Here is a 21332-nt window from a genome sequence, read left to right as displayed (position 1 = left end):
GCACACACAAAGGTCACAAGCATTTGTCCCTTGTTAGGCAACCTACTTAAGCATTCAATATAAACAAAAGTGTTAAATGGTAAGTGCTATTTGAGAAGACTGTTCTGCAGCTGTAATTACTCTACAGTTGGAGTTCATAGCAAGCAAAACTAGATTACAGTTTTGACTGCTGTTTGCCTGAGGGCACTGTGGAGGTAGAGAGGCACAGCTTATGCTAAGCCACCTAAGCAGCTTTACAGAGCAGGTGTGACATAGATGCCAATTGATTTCTGAAGGAACCAGCTTGACTGGGACAAACCTAAAGCCACATTGCATAGGCCTGCTTTTAAGCAGCACAATTTAATGAAGCTCAGGTGTGCATTAGCGTTAGTAGTGTGCTCAGCCACCCCTTGTTCCTTAGAACAGCCATTTGCTTCAAGGAGGAGAGACTCGGGTCACCATGAATTAGTTCAGAGTCCTGTCACATAAGTTATAGTTTAGGACCAAATTTCTTGAGGAGCAGAATGAGCTAATTACAGTGTGTCCTCGGGCTACTCCTCGGCGCCAGAGGTATGCAAGACTTCCCACTAAACAAGTATTGCAAATAACATGTATAGATCCCAAGGAGAACCATTGATCACAGCGGCGTTTGCAAACCGCTCTGCTGAAGCAGCGGAGAGTGCAACACCACCTGTACTGAAGGTAGGTTGTATTGAAACCACGTGGAAGAGTAAGCCATGACAAAGATGAGCTGATCCTTAGTCAAACAAACATGAAGACTGTCCATGTTATAATCACCTTCAACATATTATGATGTTAAGTCATCTGCTTCAACTACTCTTTCCCCAGTGTGTTGTTCCACAGTAGGATAGGTTGAACAAATTCCACTAATTCTTATGCAAGTTAGATGATGTGTGGTGTAACATCACACACCTAATGAATTCCTTATATGCTCCTAAAATAGCCCAAGGCTTATGTTCTCTCATGACCCAGCTATCATCTACATTAGAAGCAGCCAGTCCTGCCAGTTCCTCCCTGTCCCAGTCACGTCAGCATCCAGCCACAGACACATGACTCGGTCTTCAGTAATTCACCTGAACCCTCTGCAAACCAGTCTGAGATTTGTTTTGATAGCACCTGCCAGGCCTTAGTCTAAAGCTGGTAAAAGAAAAGGGATGAAAGCAAAGATGTAGCATATCAACAGCATATAGTTTACAGTAATGATAAATAAAGAACAATTGCTTTGCTATGAATAGTAGTTCTGTTAATATCAGCCTCTTAATGCAAAGCACCTGAGTCAAAAAGACAAGGTGAGAGGTATGAGTTAATTCAAATCGGAGTTTATGCTTTAAACAAGCATTCCTAGGTCCCCTATATATGGGTGCCCTTTGCAAGACCTTCTCAGTGATACAGACCTATCTAACTATGCCAGATCAAGTCAAGTTCCCAATTCTTCCAGCACCTGGGCGCTAACAGGGAGTCTCCTGGCGGCAGGTGATGCTCTCCCTGGGCTGGGAATCACCCAGTCAAGTGAGCTCATTTCCTGCCCGGCTCACGTGGGCCTTCCTGGTGGTGAGCCGGAGGTGTTGGGTCCTTGCCCTGCTGCCCAGGGAGGTGTGAGTGGGAAGCTCCTCTTGCTTTTTCTCCTGGGAAAAGATGCAATGTTTTATGAAGCTGATGACTGTTTGGGGAATCTTTGTCATTACTAAAGAAGAGATTAGAGTTTTAGCAGTTTACTACTTACATCTCTAAAAAGCTAATTACACAGCTATATAAGAACTATCAATTATGGAGAAGGCTGATGAATCTACACAAACAAGGTAAGCATGGCTTTTGAAAGGGTATCTGTACAAGGTGCGGAGGAGGGGAGGGAGAACCACTGAAACAGAGGTGAATGCGGAGAAGAAAATATACTATGTTAGCTTTCAGACAAGCATTTGGTTAATGAGCATCAACAAAACATGAAATATGCGCAATAGAACTTCTCTAAGTACAGAAACAGTCCCTTGAAGCTATCTTGTACCTGTAATATTCTTTGCTGCTTAAATATGTCCTTTGGCAAAAGAGGAGGAAACAAACTAAGAGGGATCTGTTTTCCACCCCTGTGTAAGGAACTACAAAAGAAAGTTTAGGAAACTGAAATCCTGACTGATAATGAGCTACCAAATACTTCCCCCACCTATTTTCTTTGCTTCCCGCTTTGAAATGAATGTGCTTGCTTTCTTTACCTCCTTTTTGGAGCTGCTCTCTTCAGCATTTTGCAGCTGGTGGTTTTTCACAACTTCTAGTTGCAGGCTGTCAAACTTAGATTTGAACCAATGCTGAGCTTCTTCTAGGCTAGTTGTGATCTAAGCAAGACAGTGTAATTAGAACTGCAGAGAGAACAGTTAATGCACGCTGTGTTCCAGTTCTTCAGCTCTGTGCAAGAGGGGGCAGAACAGCATACAACTCAAATCTTTCTCCTGTACATAGGGCAGGAGCTCTCCGTGATGCCCTCTTCCATTGCTGTGAAAAGGATGTATCAGAGACATCCTCACTACAAAGTTGCCCCTCTCTTAGGGGGGTAATGAAGTCAACACAGGTCTCCAACACACCATAAAATACAGAGGAAGAAGGGGGGAAAAAATGGATGCTGAGTATCACAAACTCCTGAGAAAGATGAGGGAAGACTAACTTCACCTGAAGAATGCTGTAGAAATACTCTCTTGCTATTAAGGTCTCTTTCTAATCACAGAACAGTACTTGGACTGATAAGCAGCACGTAAGACCTCAGGCTGGGGCAACTCTATTACTTCTTTAATTTTACTTTATGCTGGTTAATACCCTATAAAACATCTAAATCCCTAGATTTTCACCCCAAACTACTACAGTAATTCATGCAAGCTATAGTAATTTGGATATTGTGGTACAGTAGTGCAAGGATGAGGTGATGCAAAAACAAATGACTTCTTCGGGCAGTGGGTGGGAAATGGTTTTGCATGGTGTCACATACAGAGTGACACAAGAGCAGATCAGGGGGGCAATTTACTTGGCCAGAACACTTTTGGTTGATTAACACAGATATCCCAAGCCCCCTGGCTGTGGGGGACAAAACCTCTTCTTACAAGCCCCACTAAATTGAAGTGATCCACAGAAAAGATAAAAACTTTAATTTTTTTTTTAGGGGGAAAAAAAAAAAAAAGAAGTATGATAAATGCCACTTAGTTGTAAAGGCCAAGGATGCACCTCACTCTTCACCAGAGACCTATATCTGAGATTGAAAGGGTTACTTGGTGCATATGCTGAAATACTCTCTTGTTACTTTCAATGAATTATTATTCTAATGCTAACTACTCTCACCTGTTCTGACTCTATGCTGGCTTCCCTCAGTTTCTTTTCTGTCTCCTCTTTATATTTCTTCAGATGTTTGACTTTTTCTTCCAGTTTCTAGGTAGAAAAAGAAGTAACATAAATTTCTATACATTTTTTCATGGCACAAATAAAAAATTGCAATATAATGGAAAGACTTTCCAATCTTTATTGTAAATAGCTTAGAGTTCTATCATTTAAAAAAAAATCCTGTCTCTCTCTAAAATGAAATATATAATGAATATATGTTAAGTCGTTACTCGGGCTTTCTGGAGCAGACACAGTAAGATATATAGGAATATCTTTTGAGTGAGTTCATAAAGTCTTTCTACCACCTCTTCTACAACCCCATAGATTTTGCACAAAAATGCTTCCATAGGTCTCTCGCCACTTTTTCATGCTGTTATCATTTCACCTGACATTCGTCTTCCAGCTGCTGCCTTCGCCTTCTCTCTGCTTCCAGCTGGGTCTCCAGCTGCCTGTTCTGCACTTGCACTTCATGTTGGTTTTTCAACAATACCTGCATCTTGCTCTGCACACTTTTCAACTCTGACACAAATTTCTGGATGTCCTGTGACTGAAGACAACACAAAAATGAAATTCCAACACTTTAGCAGATCAGTCTCTTCAGGAAACTGGTCAAGAAAGCTCACTTGTTCATAATTCTTCTTCTGATACTCCTCTTTTATTGCTTCCATTTTCCTCAGTTCAGATTCAGTCTCCTGGAAATCGGAAGAAAGAGAAACAAAACTTCAGGAATTTTTCAGGCTCACTGGCTGTTACATGGGAACTATTTCTGCAGATGTCCACACATTGTGTCCTTATTTCTTGCCATATGAGATTGAAGTTAAGGGAACCCATGCCCCACTGGGGAAAGGGGAACAAGCAGGTGGCAGATTTGCGAGTCTAGATTCTCATTTAGGATCAGGTACCAGTTGAACCATAAGTTCTACAGCTATAAAGGATGGAAAGGGACTAATTACTACACAAGCAACGTTTGGCCCAATCAATAATTAAATAGACTGTATCCACAAAACAATAAAGAGAACAAATGCTACTATAAAAATCTAATGGGGGGATGGGACTCTCTGGCATCATATTTATATGGGGGAGAGGGACGACAGGAGAAGCCACACAATTACTGTAGCTGCTATTGTTCTACTCACCTTCTGTTCACAATTTGAGTTCAGAATTAGTTTTATTTTCAAGTCTACCTCCGCTGCAAAGGATCAACAGCAGTCCTACCCAGTAGGAGAAAAAAGGAGTTCTCAACTAGGACATCTGTCTTTATGGAAAAATGTGTGCGTACCTTTACCCTTTCTGTGTTGGCTTTACAGGCCAGGCATTGTCTGACTTGAGCACTTTGGCTTTTTAGCTTTTCCTTGTAACTGAACAAAGACTTTTCCAGCTCTACTACTTTGTGCCGCAGCTCCCTGTTAGCACGGGACACTTCAGCCAATTTGGAGGAGGATTCTTCAAGGGATTTCTTTACCTAGGGGAAAGAGGGAAAAAATGAGTTCACATTAACTGTAAGAATTAGTTCATTCTGTACAATTAATAAGCAGCACACCCAATTGATTTGCTGTATCTGAAGTATGCTACAGCACCTGGTGTTTTGACTTTTCTTTAATACCCTTCTAACAAAGGGGAAAAAAGTGAATGCTGGCATCTGAGTAATACTAAGGTTATGCTGAGCTTTATGATAGAGCCCCCAAGAAACAAAGCAGACTTCCAAACCAGTATTTTATCCCTGGAGATCGCTATACAACCCCAGATTATCCTTTTGAAGCACTGGAATGACTGATATCAATGTCTAGATCTTATGTACAATGAGGTATATAGTGTTGGGGGATATAGAGTGGTACTTGAAAAAGTTAAGAGAGCACAGATACCACTATGCATGGCCACCAAAATGTCTGTCCACCACATGACAAAATTCTGTTTGTTGTATACAAGTGATGGACAACTCCATGATGAATGGGAAAGGAGACAAATATTTGTCATGAGCTGCTCTTGTTCTGTTGGAAAATTGTCAAGCAGACCTCTTTCTCTGGAAATCATTCACTGAAGTCTTTTAATTCTAACCATTCTCACCTCAGCAGATTCTTGACAGGCAGCTTTCCTAGAAGCCTCTTGTTCAGTTTGAAACTGCCTCTTCAAAGACTCTAAGTGTTCAGCATACATCTTTTCCTCAGTCTTGGCTTTTTCCATTAACTGTTCCCTTTAAAGAGAAGAAACAAATTCAGTTATTCACATTTATATTTAATATGGTTTATTTTTTAAACTCAAGAATAGGAAAGACAAATCCATTGTAAATACTTCTGTCTTGGATATACTCTCTGTACCACTACTGTTTAAAGATTGGAATGTGTTTTCTAATATTTCATATTCCCTTTATTTAAAAGGAGGTTCAAAATAGCTATGCAAGGTAAATAAACTTTTTGGAAAAAACACTTCAGGACAACTTAATTTCCTTCAGAAAATTAAATGGCTAAGCCTGTTTAGACAAAGGATAACAAGGAGATTCAGACTGCACCTACACTTAGGTTTGAGGTTTTACTTACTAGCGTTCGGTTTTGGGTGGGGAATTTAAACAGCTGTCCTGTGCTCTCCTTTCTATAGCTACTGCAGGCCACTTCAAAGTGGAAGTGATATCTGCTATCCTCACGGAAAAGCTGTTTGTGGAAGTGCCATAATGACCCTGAGTAAACAGTTCCTTGGTACAACAGAGTAGGTCGAAGAGTCATTATGGGAACGAGTGAAAGAGCCCATTTCTATAGCTCTGCATGAATCTATGTTTATCATGGTGCTGGCTCAGCATTCAGTCAATGCTGATATTGGTAGATGAGTAAAGTTATAAAGTCTGATGTTAATGTGAAGTAATGTTTCTCCTCAAGTGTAGTATCATGGATCTGCTCTTACCTGCAGACCATCAGCTGTTGATGCTCAGTTTCTTTACTTTTCAGTTCATATTGACTTTGGATCAGCTTGCTCTGCAGGGTATTACTGACCTGCAGAACTTCTTCCAAACGAAGAACAAGTTTCCTGTTGTCTGTTCTAGCACTTTCTAGTGCCTTACGAAGTGGTTCCACCTGTGCAGTAACAACAAATCAGATTTATACTTACCCAAATGAAAAAGCTGAGAAAGGAATATTTCTTCCTTCCCAGTCAGTATCAACTTACAGGAAGTATCAGTGTGTTCACCAACTGTCTGATTACAAATGTCCTAAGCACAGGCATCTAGATGGGAATCCTTACAATGCCAATGCACTGACTGGCTTAGTCAGAAGGATCAGAACAACTTGTCATGTAGCCATGACTTTCTTGAAAAAAAAATTTTCTTTGCCAATAGTAAGTGTGTTTGGGTTGTGAGGTAATCCTTTTGACACTAAGTATTATGAGGAGAGATGAAAGCGATTCCTTGGACCCTTCTCCCCTCCATTCTAATAAGAAAAAAATAAAGGCTATATAAACTTCCAAAATCTCTGTTCATATTATGTATCTAGCTGCAGACTGTAAAACCTTAACCTGTGCCAAGGAATTTTTCTTTAGAGAGGAGATGCTTGCCTCCTTCAACACTGGATAACGATTTTCCTGCTCCACAGCCAAAAGTTGATAGAATATTTTTGCCTTGATTCACGTGAATGTGTCGCACCATATTGTATTCAGAAAAAGAAAAGGTACTTGGCTCAACATCAAAAATCCAGTGGTGGCTGTTACTATGGAAAAATGCAGTCTCTACCTGGCTGCTGTGCTGCCTTCCCATGGCAACCAGTTTGGCTTGGCAATGTTCCAATTCTGTTTCTAACCTCTGTATTTTCTGTTGAGTCTGGCTCCTGAAAATAGAAATCGGATTAAAAAAATCATGCATTAAGTCAATTTGTGCACATCTCTCCTAAAGTGGTGACCATCTCACAGTTTGGTTCTCTACTTTAACCATACTAAGTTTTCCATGTCACTGAAGTTAAACTTAAATTGTTTTTTACCTACTTTCCACAAGATGCACAAGGTCTGCCAAGCTTGCAGAGTTAGCTACAAGCACTTGGTGTACTTGGTTCACTAGTACTAAGTATGTTTCAGTGTTGCAGGAAAGGATATAGGAAACTTTTCAAACTTGTCCTATAGCTTATTAGCCAGAACCATGGGGAAGATGCCACTCTTCAATTGTATCTGTCTTCACCACACTGCTGATAGACCACAGAAACAGTATCAGTTTCACTTACTTGTCTTTTCTGAGGTTGCTCATTTCAGTGTCCTTGTGTCCCAGCTCAGTTTGTACTGCATCCAGAGCTGCTTGCATCTTGTTATGAGAAGATAACACAAGCTCCAGCATGGCTGTCGCCTTACTGTTATCATTCTTTGCTGCATCCAGCTGGTGCTGCAGGTTTTCCATCTGCAGTACAAGAAATCATTAAGAAAAGGAGCAGGAAAATCAGTCATCTATTAGATTTTATTAAAGGATTCTTTTATAAGTAACCCGCATGCTTGCAGCAGTGCCAAGAGTATGCAATGGTTCTGAACATGGAAGTAGCTTCCTCTAATTACACAATCTTTGTTCTACCCCGGGTTTAAGCCCAAGCTGAGTGTGTGGTAGTGTTCTTGGGGTTTTTTGTGGGTGTTTTAATTGATAGTTCCAATGCTTCTGAACTCTTGGCACCCAGGCTTCAGGAAGTGCCACAGATGCATGAAGCTGGGTTTTTAGTCAAAACCGTTGTTGATTCTAATGTTGCTTAGCCTAAGTTTTCATCTGTATCTCTTTCAAACAAAAAACACTCAAAGGTTTTGGTCCCTGTTAATTTTCAGCCATTTCTTCATTGTCATCAATTAGTCAATTGAAATTAACCATCATTCTAACTTGCCTTTCATGGTCATCACTCACCACATTAAAGTCTCCTTCATTAATCCCAATAGACCATTCAGTTTTCAATGATCTTGGAGTGAGAATGTCTATTACATTCTCCAGTTTTTCTCCCATGTTCTTTATAGCATTTAACAGAATCCTGTGGCTGACCCTAGGACCGTCTCCGCATTCAGACACTGAGTTTGTTGAATGTTCATCTTGTTAAGAATGAACTTGGTGTAAAGTAGAGCGGTGAGCACAAGCACGTAAATTGGATTTCATAGTTTCTTCTCTTGAGCCTGCAGCTGACCTAGCATTACCATCAGGAGACTTCTGTTGCCAAGACCTTGCTGGGGATTTTTTTCTTTTTGGTGCCATTCCTACCACAAGATCAGTCAGCCCTTGGAGGCAGTGAAGATGTGAGTACCAAAAACAGAAATTGAAAAGATACTCTCCAAAACATCTATTCACTGGAGCAGAAGTAGATGCTACATCTTATTCCTAAGTCTGCATTACTTCAGGAAGATCCTTAAGCTCTGTTCTGTGATACTTTCCACAGCACATTATCCAAAGTCATGTGATTTCCCTCTGTATCTCGGCAGCAGCGAGACACAGTGCTGACTGGAACTTCATTAGAAGTCTGTGATGTCAGCCGTTGTCATAGCTCTGCAGAGCCAGTGCAGAGCACCCCTCTGGTTTGCTTCCACTGTGAGACCTTTCTACAGCTAGTTCTCTATATCCACAAACCCATGGAACTGGCTGTTTTAACTTTCGCAAAATCTGAAAGCATTCAGGTCATTGATTCCAATCATCAACATAATACCCAATTGCCTTTGACTATCTGATGGACCATCCCCTATGATGGAGAATAAAGTACAAGAGAAACTCTGATTAATTTTGCTTTCTGGAAACAGAAGGCAAAAATAGGACCTCCTATTTTCCAGGGAAGTGTCCTAAACGTGGTTACATCTTCTGTCTAATTTCTAGATTGATGAAGATTATGGATATGATTGACAGTTTGTCACTTTTGCCTCTTCAGTTTTGCAACTCAAAATGATTACAAGATTGCTTTGGTATCTGAGAAGCAAGGGAGGTCTGTAAAGCGCATTTACTGTTACGAGTTCATTCTTGCTTGTGAACAGAAGTCACAATGCGGTTACTTGAATTTACAGCTTAGAATAGCAAACTCATAACAGAGCAGAGTCCACTTCACAGTCTTATACCTACAAGCTTGGTTTCACTGCCCACCTCTTTACTTCTGTCTATTAAGACTGAGCAAACTGAAGCAGAATAACTGTCTGCCACCCAGCAATATAGCTAGACAAGTATTATCTGCAACTATTTGTTCTCTTACTGGAAAATAATAACAAATCTTGAGGACTATCTTTATAATCCTGTAAACTGTGTGTTTTCTAGCCTGAATACATGCCATCAACTTGCATGAAAAACAGCTCTGTTCAGCTGAGCTTCCATAGTTCTCATGTTTGTTTTGATGAAATCAGGTTGTTTCCAGCTGCAGACTAGAATGCTACAGTTAACATTAAACGTATGCTCTGTTCTTAGGGAAAAAGTATGTTGAATCTGACTTCTAATGGCTATGTAAGCATTAGTTAGTCTGACCCTAATTCTTAGGGTAAGAAGTTTTCAAAGTTCTGTTTCACCTGAGTATATTTGGTCTCTATGCAATGCACTTCCAAAGCTCACTATTGTCTAAACATGCATCTACAAGTCTTCCTCCAGCTTCTGCACTTCAGTCTTAAGAAAAGAGATGTGGCAAAATAGCTCAGCTTTCTTTTAGTGCAGAAATGGAAAAGCATTATCTGGAACACAGAAGCGAGTGATGTGACAACGTCTCTCTGCCCAGAGCAAATGTTTTCTTCTCCCCGAGTCCCATAGGAAGAGAAGCAGTAAGTGAATGGCTTCTAACTTATCCTTCCATAGAAATAATTCCAGATTAGAATTCACCTTGTTTTAATGCAAGTAGGATATCTTGGTCCAGTTCCTTCTATCACTACCATCAGACCTAGGACTATTGCGTAAATGTAGCTTTCTTGCTCTCTAATAATCACTACACGTTCTGTGCTGTTTTTAAAAGAAATTCGGGAATCTTTGCACCACTGTCCCAAATTCTATGACATAGGTCACACTGAAGTAAAAGCTTTACTTCCAGCACCTCATTTACTGTCTAGGTAACTTCCGCTTAAGAAAGCTTACATATGCTGTTTATTTTTGCTTACCAGCATGGTTTGCCTCCCTCCTTATTAATTTGTACTTTTTATAAAGTTTTCCACGTTTCTAATCTTTCAACCAATTTTCACCCCATGTATTTTGTTTTAATGCCCCCTGGTGGTTCTTAGCCATTCTGCTATTTCCACACATTAAGCCACTTAATTATCACAAATCCTAGAGATGCTCCATTAACAGCATCTTGCCACCCAAAGGCAGTATGAGCAGGATCAAAGATGATTTTGATACAGAACTCTCTTAATATATGTGCTTGACATTACAGAAATAAATAAGCACTTCCCTCCAAATTAAGTACTGAAGAGCTAAGGTTAAACAACCTTATCTTAGACGAACATAGAAAACGAGTATCCCTTTTGAGCTGACAAATAGGATGCTGAGAGGTACCTGAAGTTTTCTTTTGTCACAGGTCAGTTTATTCTTGCTGTCAGTCAGCTCTGCCAGCACCTGTTGTACCTGCTGCTGGGCATACTGAGGAAAAAAGAGCAGACGTCACCATTCTGTAGGAAAAACAAGCCAAAAGCAACAAAAAAGGTGCTCAGTGTCCTGTTTCTCCCTGAGTATTTTAACTTTCCTCTGTTGCTTCAGGTATAAATTTTCAATTAGGTGAAACACTGAAACAGGTTTAAAAAAAAAAAAAAAACAGAAATATCTAAATGGCATAAATTCCTCCAAGACACCTTAATCTTTAGGAAGAACTGCTCAAATTGGTACAACCTTCCAGATGGCCACAAGAAGGCCACCATCCTAGAAGCATAGGCAACATAAATGGAGAGATGAAAGGAACCTTTGACAACAGGGAACAGAGAAGCAAAAATAACTAGAAGAATGAGAAGGCATGGACAGAATTAAAGTAACTCAGAAAGACAGTAAAGAATACAAAAAAAAAAAATTGGGCAACTTTTTAAGGTTCTGAATGCTCTACTGATTCATATTCTTTAACTGATGACTGCCAAAGGAGTTCTGTGTTAAACAGAAAAAATATATACATATGTTACAAACTAACTACTGTAGAAATGTAACTTTGATTATCAAGTAACAAACATTCAAAAGGTGTTTCAGTTAGTTCTTCTTTAGCATCATGATGTTAGGACCTTAGCAGCAGCTAAGTGTTTCTTAGGATCTCCAACGTACACAACTGGTCATTACATCCAACACTAAAAAAAAAACCAATGGTAAAAGCACTGGTAGCACAGTATTACTAAGCTTTTACTCAACCTTCTGGAACCGGTCAAGTATCCTGATCCAGGTGTCTGAGAGTAGTGAGAAATTATGGAATAGGAACAAGTTAAAAATGGGAATGAGGTCCCAAGTGCAAATTTGTCCACAAAGGCCATAAAACTGTTGTTAATAGCTTCCCAATGTACACAAGCTGAATATATATGTACAAGCTGTATACCTGCACTAGAAAATGGAATGGAGTCATAGGATTTTAATGACATACCTAAATGTCCAATACCTGAAGCTCTACCTAGTCCTCTTAGCTCATCCCACACAGACATCTAAAAAGATGGAGTAACATTTGAGATATCTTATCCTTTTGTTTTCATTTTTTCCCCTTTTTGATTCCTTAATTTGATCAGCTACTCTCCGTAAAATACAGATTACTTCAAAGAGCACCTTGATTCCTGCTACAGTTACTTATCAGTCAGGTCATCGGTTATCTACTTTATTAGTGGCTTACCTCCTCATGTACCAGTGTAGCCAAGTGATCCAATAGCCTCTTGTTCTCTTCCTCTAGTGTTTGCAAAGTGAATTTCATTGAAACCATTTCTAGCTATGAACAAGAAAATCCAACTCTAATTGTACCACTTCAAGATTTCCACAGTCACAGTACATGAATATCACAAAACCTCAGCACTAGATATGGATTAGGTATAGTCTCTCCTGTTTCAGAGAGCTCTTCCGCAACAGTGAAAGAATCATGCTGACTTCAGTCACATCGCTAAGGAATTTCTCATTTATACTACAAACGCTACCTTTCCTTTTCCAGGGTATGCATATGCAAGGAAGCTACACAGGTAAAACAGCTAGGAGAAGCTGAAAATTATTTATCATTTGCCATAGTACCATAACAAACTTACTACTACAAACAGGGCCTTGTGGAGGTAGCAGTAGGGTTGCTGCTCCAAAGGACACATTCATATAGACAAGAAAAATATCAAACAGCAAAGTAAACGATATGGCTATGGTAAATATCACATTATTTAGAAATAATTTAGTTAAGAGAGAGTAAGCAAAATGAAAGGACAACTTAGAGAAAGACAACACTATATTTAAAGAACAGCCATATATATTGCAAGATACCTCATTCTCTGCTTTTTCTACTTCCAATTTGTTCCTTTCCTGTATTGTTTCATTTGCTGTCGTCCTTATCTGTCAAAAGAAATGTGAAATCGTCACCTGAAAACGTCCAGATTCGTAGAAATACTACACATCTTCAGAACAGTTTATCTGAAGATTGCAAGTCAACTCCAAAGTTCAGAAATAATATCTGCATAGCTGCCCCGTCTTCTCTTCCTTTTCATGCTTCAGAGAGGAGACATTACAAGTCAAAATATAAGCATAGTAGGAAAGGGGAGTGTGTGTCACACTTGCCACTGCAACAGCAAAAAAGTCATTCTGAAAGCAAAACTGGTATGTAAATAAGAACTCTTGCGATGTGGGTCTGAAAGCAGCCTTCAAGAATATAGCTTTAAAACAGTAAGTTTTCTGTACCTCCTGTTGAAGATCTTCCTTTTCTGCCAGCAGAGATCCTTTCTCTTGCAAAGCTGTCTCAAGTTCACCTTGCAGTCTAGCAACAGTACATTCCAAAAGCTGTCTCTGTGTGGCTGCTGCCTCCTCAGCAAGACTTGCTTTCTGCCTGTATTTGCCATGCTCTATACGCAAGGCCTCCCTAAAGAAAGACAAAATAGCCAAGCTGGAGTTCTAGCACAACAGAAGAACAGAAGATGGCCTCCATATTAAATACCAAACTGGCCCTTCTGTGTTAATAAGTAACAAGTGCTACAGAAGCAGAAATCAAGGTGGTGAGAATGCAATGGAGAAGGGGGGAACAGAGGCTGCAGACAAGAAAACTCCTCACAGCTCTCTTTGAAGCTGAGCCCTCTCATGCTGCACACTCTGCAGCTCTCCGAGAATGTTGGCATGGGCAGCATTCAGAAGCGAGTCTTGCTCTTGCAGCTCACGAGTCTTTTCTTGTTCTGCCTAAAGGGGAAAAATTACCCAGGCAGTAACACTAACATCAGAATGATGAGGGACGAGTAATTAATTTATGAAGCTGTTAATTTGTCATCGAGCTCCTGCATCACCTCTACAGTTCTGCATATTGTAGTGTGCTGCTTCTTGAATAGGGTATCAAAAGCTAGGTAAGGCGAACTGAGCTTTATATATGTATTTAATCTCAGATCCGTATTACTTCCACTCAGCTTCTGCATTTACAGTACTTACAACGCCCATTAATTCCTACAATTCCTCTTCCTTAGTGATTGTTACAGGATGTTTCTACAAATAGTACTATCATATTTACGCTCTTTCCCCACAACATATGACTTTTTTTTTCTGTACTGAAAATAAATCTTTGCCAAAGAAGGACACTGACACTTTCTTACCACCACCTTTATAGAAATTCCATTGCTATATGTGAAGTATTTTACTGTATTCCCACAGATTATGAGTATTAGGAATTAGTCTGTTGTCTAATGTCTGAGCTGCAGACAACTTTCTTAAACTGTAATAATAGGTTACATACCTTAAGCATGGTCTGATGATCTGAAATGAGTTTAGCATTCTCCATGGCAACACTTTGGAGTGTGGTGCTGAGCTCTGAGCATTGCTGGTGTAAGTGGTCATTAAGGACCTGGTTAGATAGAAGGAGGAGGAGGAGGATGACAAACGTTTTCAGGGTTTTAGGGTTTTTTTTCTGCATAGAAGGCTGTCAGAAACTTTTTAAAAATCTCTTGCAGACTTGGAAAAATCTATTTTAGGTAGAAAGTGTCCAAAAAATTTGTTCAGGTAGTCTCAATTTATGGTAGACTTATTTCAAGGTGTTAAGAGTTTACAGTGATGGGAAAAAAGAGAACATAGTTTAAACTACCAAGCAAGCATAAACACTTACTAGTTTTGAAGTCCAGAAAAAAGTTATGTTTTTAAGGCAAAGAAGGCAAAAATTGAAAATGGACCCCTACTAATTTCACGGTTGAATTATCATAGAAAACCAAAGAAAAATGGAATTTTCTGTGAAAGACATATCCAAATCCCATTATCAGTAAACACCGCCCAATAAACAAGTATCTGTTAGGCGGGAAGGGAAAAAATAGAAAAATGTTTTCTAAAATACATTCTAAAAAGAGGGAAAGTAGAATAAATAGAATTTTTTAGAATGTACTGAGGTCAACCTTTTGTCCCAAAAGTCACAGGAAACTTTAGCCAAGCAGGTACTCCATATTTGATTCATTAATAGAAACATATTCATGTAGAATTTAAAGGTGCAAAGGAATATAAACGTACTACTACAAGGGTAGATAGAAGATGGAGCAGCAGTAGTTCTGCACACCCTTGCCCCTAAAGAAGACACTTTCAAAAAAGCTAATTCAAAATAAATATTGGGAAGAAAACTTTCCAGCCTTAAGGCTGGGAAATCTGGAACAGTTACCTAGGCTAGTGACTGAATTCCTTCACTGGAAGTTGTTCATTAGCCTGCATTACCTGAGGGCACTAAACTTTGTCGCCTGACCTGCATTTGAGGCTTCCCAGTAAACGTATCATCATTTCTCACTGTAATCAGTTGTTTTGTTATATTCTATTTCCATTTTAAAATCAAGAGTAGCTATTCTCATTACCTGTACTTTCTCTGCTGTTTCTTGCAGTTGCAGGTTCTCTTTGTGTTCTTTGCTAAAGGACAGCTGTGCATTCTAAGGGACAATAAAACAGAATGTCCAGAGAAAAAATTTACATGTCATTTAGCCAGGCATTTCACAAATATCAAGTCTTTGTTTCATACTTGCCTATTTCTTTTAAGCTATTGTCACATCACTACGTGCTCTTGCAAGCACCGGACACGGCTCCTATAGTACAAGCCTCTTTCCAAAATGGACCTTGAAATAATAACCAAAGTGCTACCTGCTTTAACTTAGCTTTTAAAGTTGAGGGTGACTTCATATTCTTCTGAGCTCAAACTTACTAGTCTCCATTATAATTAATCTCAATACTTCTGAACGTAAAAGATCTCCGCCAGAAGTGGTACAATTCATAAATGAAGGAATCCTTTGCCAGCACTGTGAGACTCCACGTCTAAGCTGAACTTTTACTTCATCCTCACCGAAACTTACTCTTTCAGAGAGGACTTCAGACAGCACACACAGTCCCTACATAGGCAGTAAGCATACCTCTTCGCCCCTTTAGTACCCAGTTGACCAAGGTTCTGATTTTCTGTAATATTAATCACCAATCCATCTATTTGTCTCCTTTACATGCAATACTTGTGCTACCACAACTGTGTTTTGCGGTCAGTCCTAGCTTTACAAGGAAGGCATTCATACCACTGTTCTGATATTTCAGTAGAACATGACAGTTAATCTTTCAAAAAATAAGTAGGGCAATCCCAAACTGGTAAAATAATAAAATAAGACATTCAATGGTTAGTAGCCTTGGTCGCATTTGGCATTTGTCCACATAAAAATTCTGCCTGTGAAGTGTGGTACATTTGACAGGCCCCGTGTAGGCTGTTCTGATCTTTATTTAGCTATTTTCCTCACCAATACTTGTTTACAACTTACTTTTGCTTCTTCACTAAGCTGGGAAATGATACAGTTCCTGGAGTCTAAAAATAGAAAATAATGTCAGGACGTGCTTTGTTATCTGTTTGGTAATTTTAAAAGGTGACATTTTGATTTAATGTTTGAGTTTAGCTGAGTTACTGAATATGCCACAAACAGGTAAGACTTCTACAAATGTGTTGCTCTTCAACACTTTTCTTGATAACTTCAATATTTCAGCAAAAATTACTTTTAAAAATTAATTCCATAAATTAATTGTAATTTATTTAATTTTAAAATTAAGCATGCCATCATGCCAATCTCCTACACATATCACTTCTGTGATTGCTTGAGCAAACCAAACAACCCTAAGTCTCTTATTCAGCTGTCTAGTGTGTAAGCAACTGATTTGTCCTGACTATAACCCACACCCACATGCAACTTTACAAGTTTTTGACAAAGAACAATAGTTAGATCCCTGCTTAAAGCATACAGATCTAAAAGCAGAAGCATTTTTGTTGGAATTTGAATCAACCTGCCTATAATAGCTAGCCTCTTATTCTGCTGTGCTGTATAACATACTGGAAAAAAAGGAAGACAACAAGAGACAACTCAGCATGAGCAGGGTAGAGAGGGAAATCTAGCCAAAATATTATGACATCCAAGGTATCATCAAAGGATGACTCAAAAGTTCCTTCAATTAGCAAAGGTAATAAGCCTTGATCAGCAGGATTATTTGACACAGAAGTAAAAAAAATTTGTACGACTCACTGAAATTGTCATTTGCATATGGATTTCTTCTGAAGGAAAGAATTATTCTGCCATCATTCTCCCCCATTCAGCCAACTCTGCCACAACATGACAAGTTTCTCTCCTCTTGCCATGCCTTACACACAAATGCTGACTGCCTCTTGTGAGCTACGGGTTAATTATCCCATGTGTGATTTGCAGAATAACAAACAAAACATATGGGAAACAGGAACGCTTCTGTAAAAGGAGTAGCTAGAAATCTGAAATAGGTCCTGACGGAAGGATCACGAGAACAATAATTAGCTAGGATTTAGGCATGGTTACTGTGAGTTATTTGGGAATAAGGAACAGACTTTAGGTTAGGAACATTCACCTTTTAATTTTGACAATATGGAGCTTCCCCCTACCCTGGAGTGCATTAAATGACACTTAGCTCCCTTATAGGCAGCTACTTTCACATCAATAGACTGGAAATCTAAAGGAGATCAACTAAAGGCTTATCCAAGATACTTGTCCTTACACTGATGTTTAATAGAGTAGATTTTTTTAATCAGCTGCAAAAAGATTCAATAGCAATGGGCATTCTACTTGCCCATCAGTTCAGGAATCATGCATTAATGGTTACTGGCTAGATGAAGTCTCCCCTGAAAAGAATTTACGGTGATGGAATCTTTTCATATGGTTGTTGTGTATTCATTACCCTGATTACCACTGTTGTCAGTTTCCTCTAGGTAAGAAGAGGCTTTGGAAACATCACATGCAGACTAAAGGCCTTTAACATTTCATCACCTCCTAAGCTGCCCTCCATTCCTGTTGACTGATACACCTGCCACAGGTCTGGAGGACCTCAGTGCTTGTTTCCTCTCACTGTGGAAGCAGCAAGAGGAGGGCTAAAAAGATATGACAAGAACCCACTGTCATACCTAGCTCAGCTTTCAGTTGTGTGCACTGTTGCTCCAGTTGGGCAGCTCTTTTCGCCTCTTCTTGCAGCCTCACTCGGGCTAGCTGGACATCTTTACGCAACTCTTGGCAGTCCTGCTGTAATATCTGTACCTGCAATGATATCACAGATTATTCTTTAAGATGCAGAATTCAGTCAGGCAAACCTAAGCAAATTTCAGAGCCTGAAAAGTTGATCTATCTGGAAAAGATATAGCCTGATCAGCTTCTCCTCTCTTTCTGCTTGTCACAATCTTATGCAGAAGACTTTTATGACAAGCAACTCAATTTCTATATGTAAAGCAGTGTATGTGTGCTTATAATCATCTTTACATGACAGAATCTAACAAGTTTGCACAATTAAAGATTACAGAAAAGATCAAGCTATAAAAGATGAAGGTGAATGCAACACTCAAGGCACTTAACAAGTCTGTCTCATGCCATTTTGGGAGGAATTTTTTTTGTTTTAACACTAACTAATAAATATACCACAGGGTCAACTATACTCATCAGAAAGTGATAGATTAATTAAACTAAGCCTTTGCTTCTCACATGATGTATAATTCATATAGTTCAATAATGTATCCATCATTCTTCCACTTCTGCTTAGAAGAACACAAAGATGATAAAAGGCATGTAGGAAAAAAAATCTAATAATTTCTAACAGAACTTTGTATGTTTCAGGAACAGAGACCTTGATGACCATCAAAAAATTGCAAAAAAAACCCCCTAGTTATTCAACTTCTGATACTTTGCTCTTTGCTTTCTTTTATCCTTACTAAACTGTTGCTATGAATTCAGAAGCGTTAGAGTGACCGCATGTGGCTTGTGCGTGTGTAGGCGCACACACACACGCAGAGAGGGGGACTGGTTTTGTTTATTCGAATTATGTGTAAGCCAGTTCATTTCTACCATGAACTATGGCCCCTCCCCACACTCCAAAATAGCTAGATAACACAGATACAGCTGAGAACAAAAATCTAGCTTTGTCATCATGGCAATTAATGGAGAAAACATTCTTACTCCCAGAAGGTTTAAGATCTCAACAGAATATTTTTCAGAAATTGCATTTGCTATCTATTTCTATCTATTTATCAGTACCTCAATTATAAAGAAGCTTGTTTAGCCCGGTGAAGAAGAGGTTAAGGCAGGATCCAGTTGTGGCCCACAAATCTGAGATAGTTATAAAGATTATGAAGTCATTACTGCAGCACTATAAAAAAAATACCTAAAGCAGCCATGGAATCACAGTCCTTGAACTCTACTAGACAAATCCACCATTGCCTCAATCCATTGTCTGTGATACTCCTACTTTGAGCATGAAGTTTGACTACATGATCTCTTCTGATCAACGTTTGTACAAAATGTTGTAGTTATAAAGTGTTTTAACTGGTTTCTAGGAACGACATCCAAGTTCTTGCTCTTCCTCCCAGATGAGAAAATGAAAATAGATACAAAAGAAGACTGAAAGCTTCTCAAACCTGCTTCCGTTCTGCTTCTACTGTTGTCTCCATGTCCTGTACATGACACATCACAGTTGCTTGGGATTCCTCCAAAGACTCCCGCAGGCTGATCTCCTGGGACAGCTGTTCTGTTAGCTAGAAAAAACAAACACTTCTGACCCAGGTCTCATTAAGTAGATTGAACAAATACTTCGAGATCATATATGAAAGATGTTCTGTCTGGGTATTTAGTTATGACCATAGCTGGCAGGTTCCTTTGGGTTGTGCATATTCCAAAATTGCACCCAGAATATTATTTAAGGATCTTCTTCAAATCTTTAAATAATATTTGGCCAATTCAGCCTCCTACTAAGCTTCTTGCTCTTGCACTTACCTCCTGAAGTCTACAGTTAATTTTCTGTTTTGTGTTCCTCAGTTCCTCAGCTGCAATCACTACGGCCATCTGAAGAAGATGAAAGGAACAGATATTTTTATCCTTTCATGTTCATAACTATTGCAAAAGCAATAGGTTTTATAAAATGCAACTGCCACACTAACACCTAGAACTTGATTTCTATCTCCAGTCTGATGTTCTCTGTTCTGAAGCACTGAATAAAAGAGTGCAAGCACTAAGAAGCAACGCCTTCTTTAATACAGTTAATGAGACTGAGTGACATACTCCACTGAAGTTCTCTTCAGGGGAGATAATAATAGAAGTGTAAGACTGAAAAACCAAAGAAATGTAAGTTCCTGGAAAAACAGAAAAGCTATTGAAAACTCTACACGTGAAAGCTAGGATGAACTTAAGTCACGAAGATGAGAGAATTACAAATCTCAAATATTTTTATTCTTTATTTGCTATTTAGGTTTTTTTTTTTTTCATTGATGGAAGCACAGATTCTCATTATCAAAAGTGTTTGCTCTTACTGCTAACGATATATCATAAACTCCTTTTTCCAGCTGAGTAGGCTTTCTGCTTAACTATGCCAGAGATGAACATACTTAAAAACAAGTCTGTTAATTCTTGAAACTATAATGAAATCATAATCTTTTGTACCTTGGATGCATTTGTAATCTCCAGAGCAGTACTCAGTCTCTGAACTTCTTCTTTTGCCTTTTCTTCAGCCTCTTTCATATCACTTAGGTGTTGGTGCAACTTCATTGCTTCTTGCTGTAGAATCTTCATTTCTTGCAAATGTTCCTCGTGGACTGCATTCAGGCGCTGCTCCAACTGGGCTGCCACAAGGAAAACGCAAAATCTTTCATTGACAGAAAAAGCATATGGAGGGACAATGAAGAACAAAGTGGTAAAAAAACCTCTTTTACTACCTGTGTACTTTGGATTCAGTTCCTTTTCTGTCTGCAGCCGGAAGATGTTTAATTTCAGTGTCTGTACAACACTCTCTAACCGACACATTCGATTCACCAGCATTTCACAGTTTTTCCACAGTGTATTGTCTCCCACAAATGCTACCCTGGCCTGCACAGGGCTAATGGCTGGGTGACTAGCAGGTGTTTCCGAGGTCTTTGAGCGGAAATGATCAAGGCTGAAAAGGAGAAAAGACTCACCTACTCTGTGTATGCATACCTACCTGACATTGCACGTATGCATTACAGATGCGATTAGATTAGAAACCACGTTTCATAGAGCTGGAAGGTCTCCTGTGATGCCAGGTTGCTGTAGCCTATTCTCGCTGACTCTCACGGAGAGAAGGGCAAAGCATGACAAATGGGTGCAAAGAGGAACAAGATGAGGAAAACCAAGAAAAGCGTGAGCTCTCGAAGAAGAAAAAGCTTACCCCTGCTTTCTCCCTACCTCTGCCCATCGACGCCGAGCACCTCCAGGTCTCGCACCAGTGCACTGGTTTGCTCTTCCACCACCCTCATCCTCAGGTGGAGCACCATGAAGGCCTCGGGCGCGGTCGCCCTGACGCTCGTGGGCATGATGGTTGGCCTGGCCATTGCCGCTCCGGCGGCCTCCCGCTCCCGCCCTGCGGGGACCCGCATCAGCCATGGCTGAGGCACCCCCCACAC

General features: G+C 39.6%; 1 protein-coding gene across 1 annotated transcript; it reads right to left on the bottom strand.

The window, feature by feature from the left end:
- Positions 1-1505: 1505 nt before the first annotated feature.
- CCDC150 (coiled-coil domain containing 150) lies at positions 1506-21260 on the bottom strand. The gene is made up of 24 exons (XM_009580790.1): positions 21115-21260; positions 20628-20845; positions 20356-20534; positions 19693-19761; positions 19338-19454; positions 17841-17970; positions 16189-16232; positions 15253-15324; positions 14163-14270; positions 13497-13618; positions 13130-13307; positions 12719-12787; positions 12096-12188; positions 10799-10882; positions 7551-7720; positions 7070-7163; positions 6250-6419; positions 5422-5548; positions 4637-4819; positions 3981-4049; positions 3743-3904; positions 3319-3405; positions 2208-2327; positions 1506-1625 (listed from the first exon to the last, which is right to left on the bottom strand). Exons 1-24 carry the CDS (start codon positions 21258-21260, stop codon positions 1506-1508), a joined length of 2931 nt encoding a protein of 976 aa, XP_009579085.1.
- Between the last annotated feature and the right edge of the window lie 72 nt (positions 21261-21332).

Source organism: Fulmarus glacialis, unplaced genomic scaffold, assembly GCF_000690835.1.
Source record: "Fulmarus glacialis isolate BGI_N327 unplaced genomic scaffold, ASM69083v1 scaffold30586, whole genome shotgun sequence".
NCBI classification, from domain to species: Eukaryota; Metazoa; Chordata; class Aves; order Procellariiformes; family Procellariidae; genus Fulmarus; species Fulmarus glacialis.
Note: the sequence above shows the minus strand (reverse complement) of the source record. Positions and strands in the feature narration are given on the sequence as shown.

Coding starts and splice junctions, on each gene's coding strand:
- CCDC150 (XM_009580790.1), bottom strand. CDS start 21,260: ATGGCCAGGCCAACCATCATGCCCACGAGCGTCAGGGCGACCGCGCCC. Junction 13,619..14,162: donor ATCATCAGACCATGCTTAAG/GTATGTAACCTA, acceptor TTTCCCCTTTAG/GCAGAACAAGAAAAGACTCG. Junction 12,189..12,718: donor TAGAAAAAGCAGAGAATGAG/GTATCTTGCAAT, acceptor TCTTGTTCATAG/CTAGAAATGGTTTCAATGAA.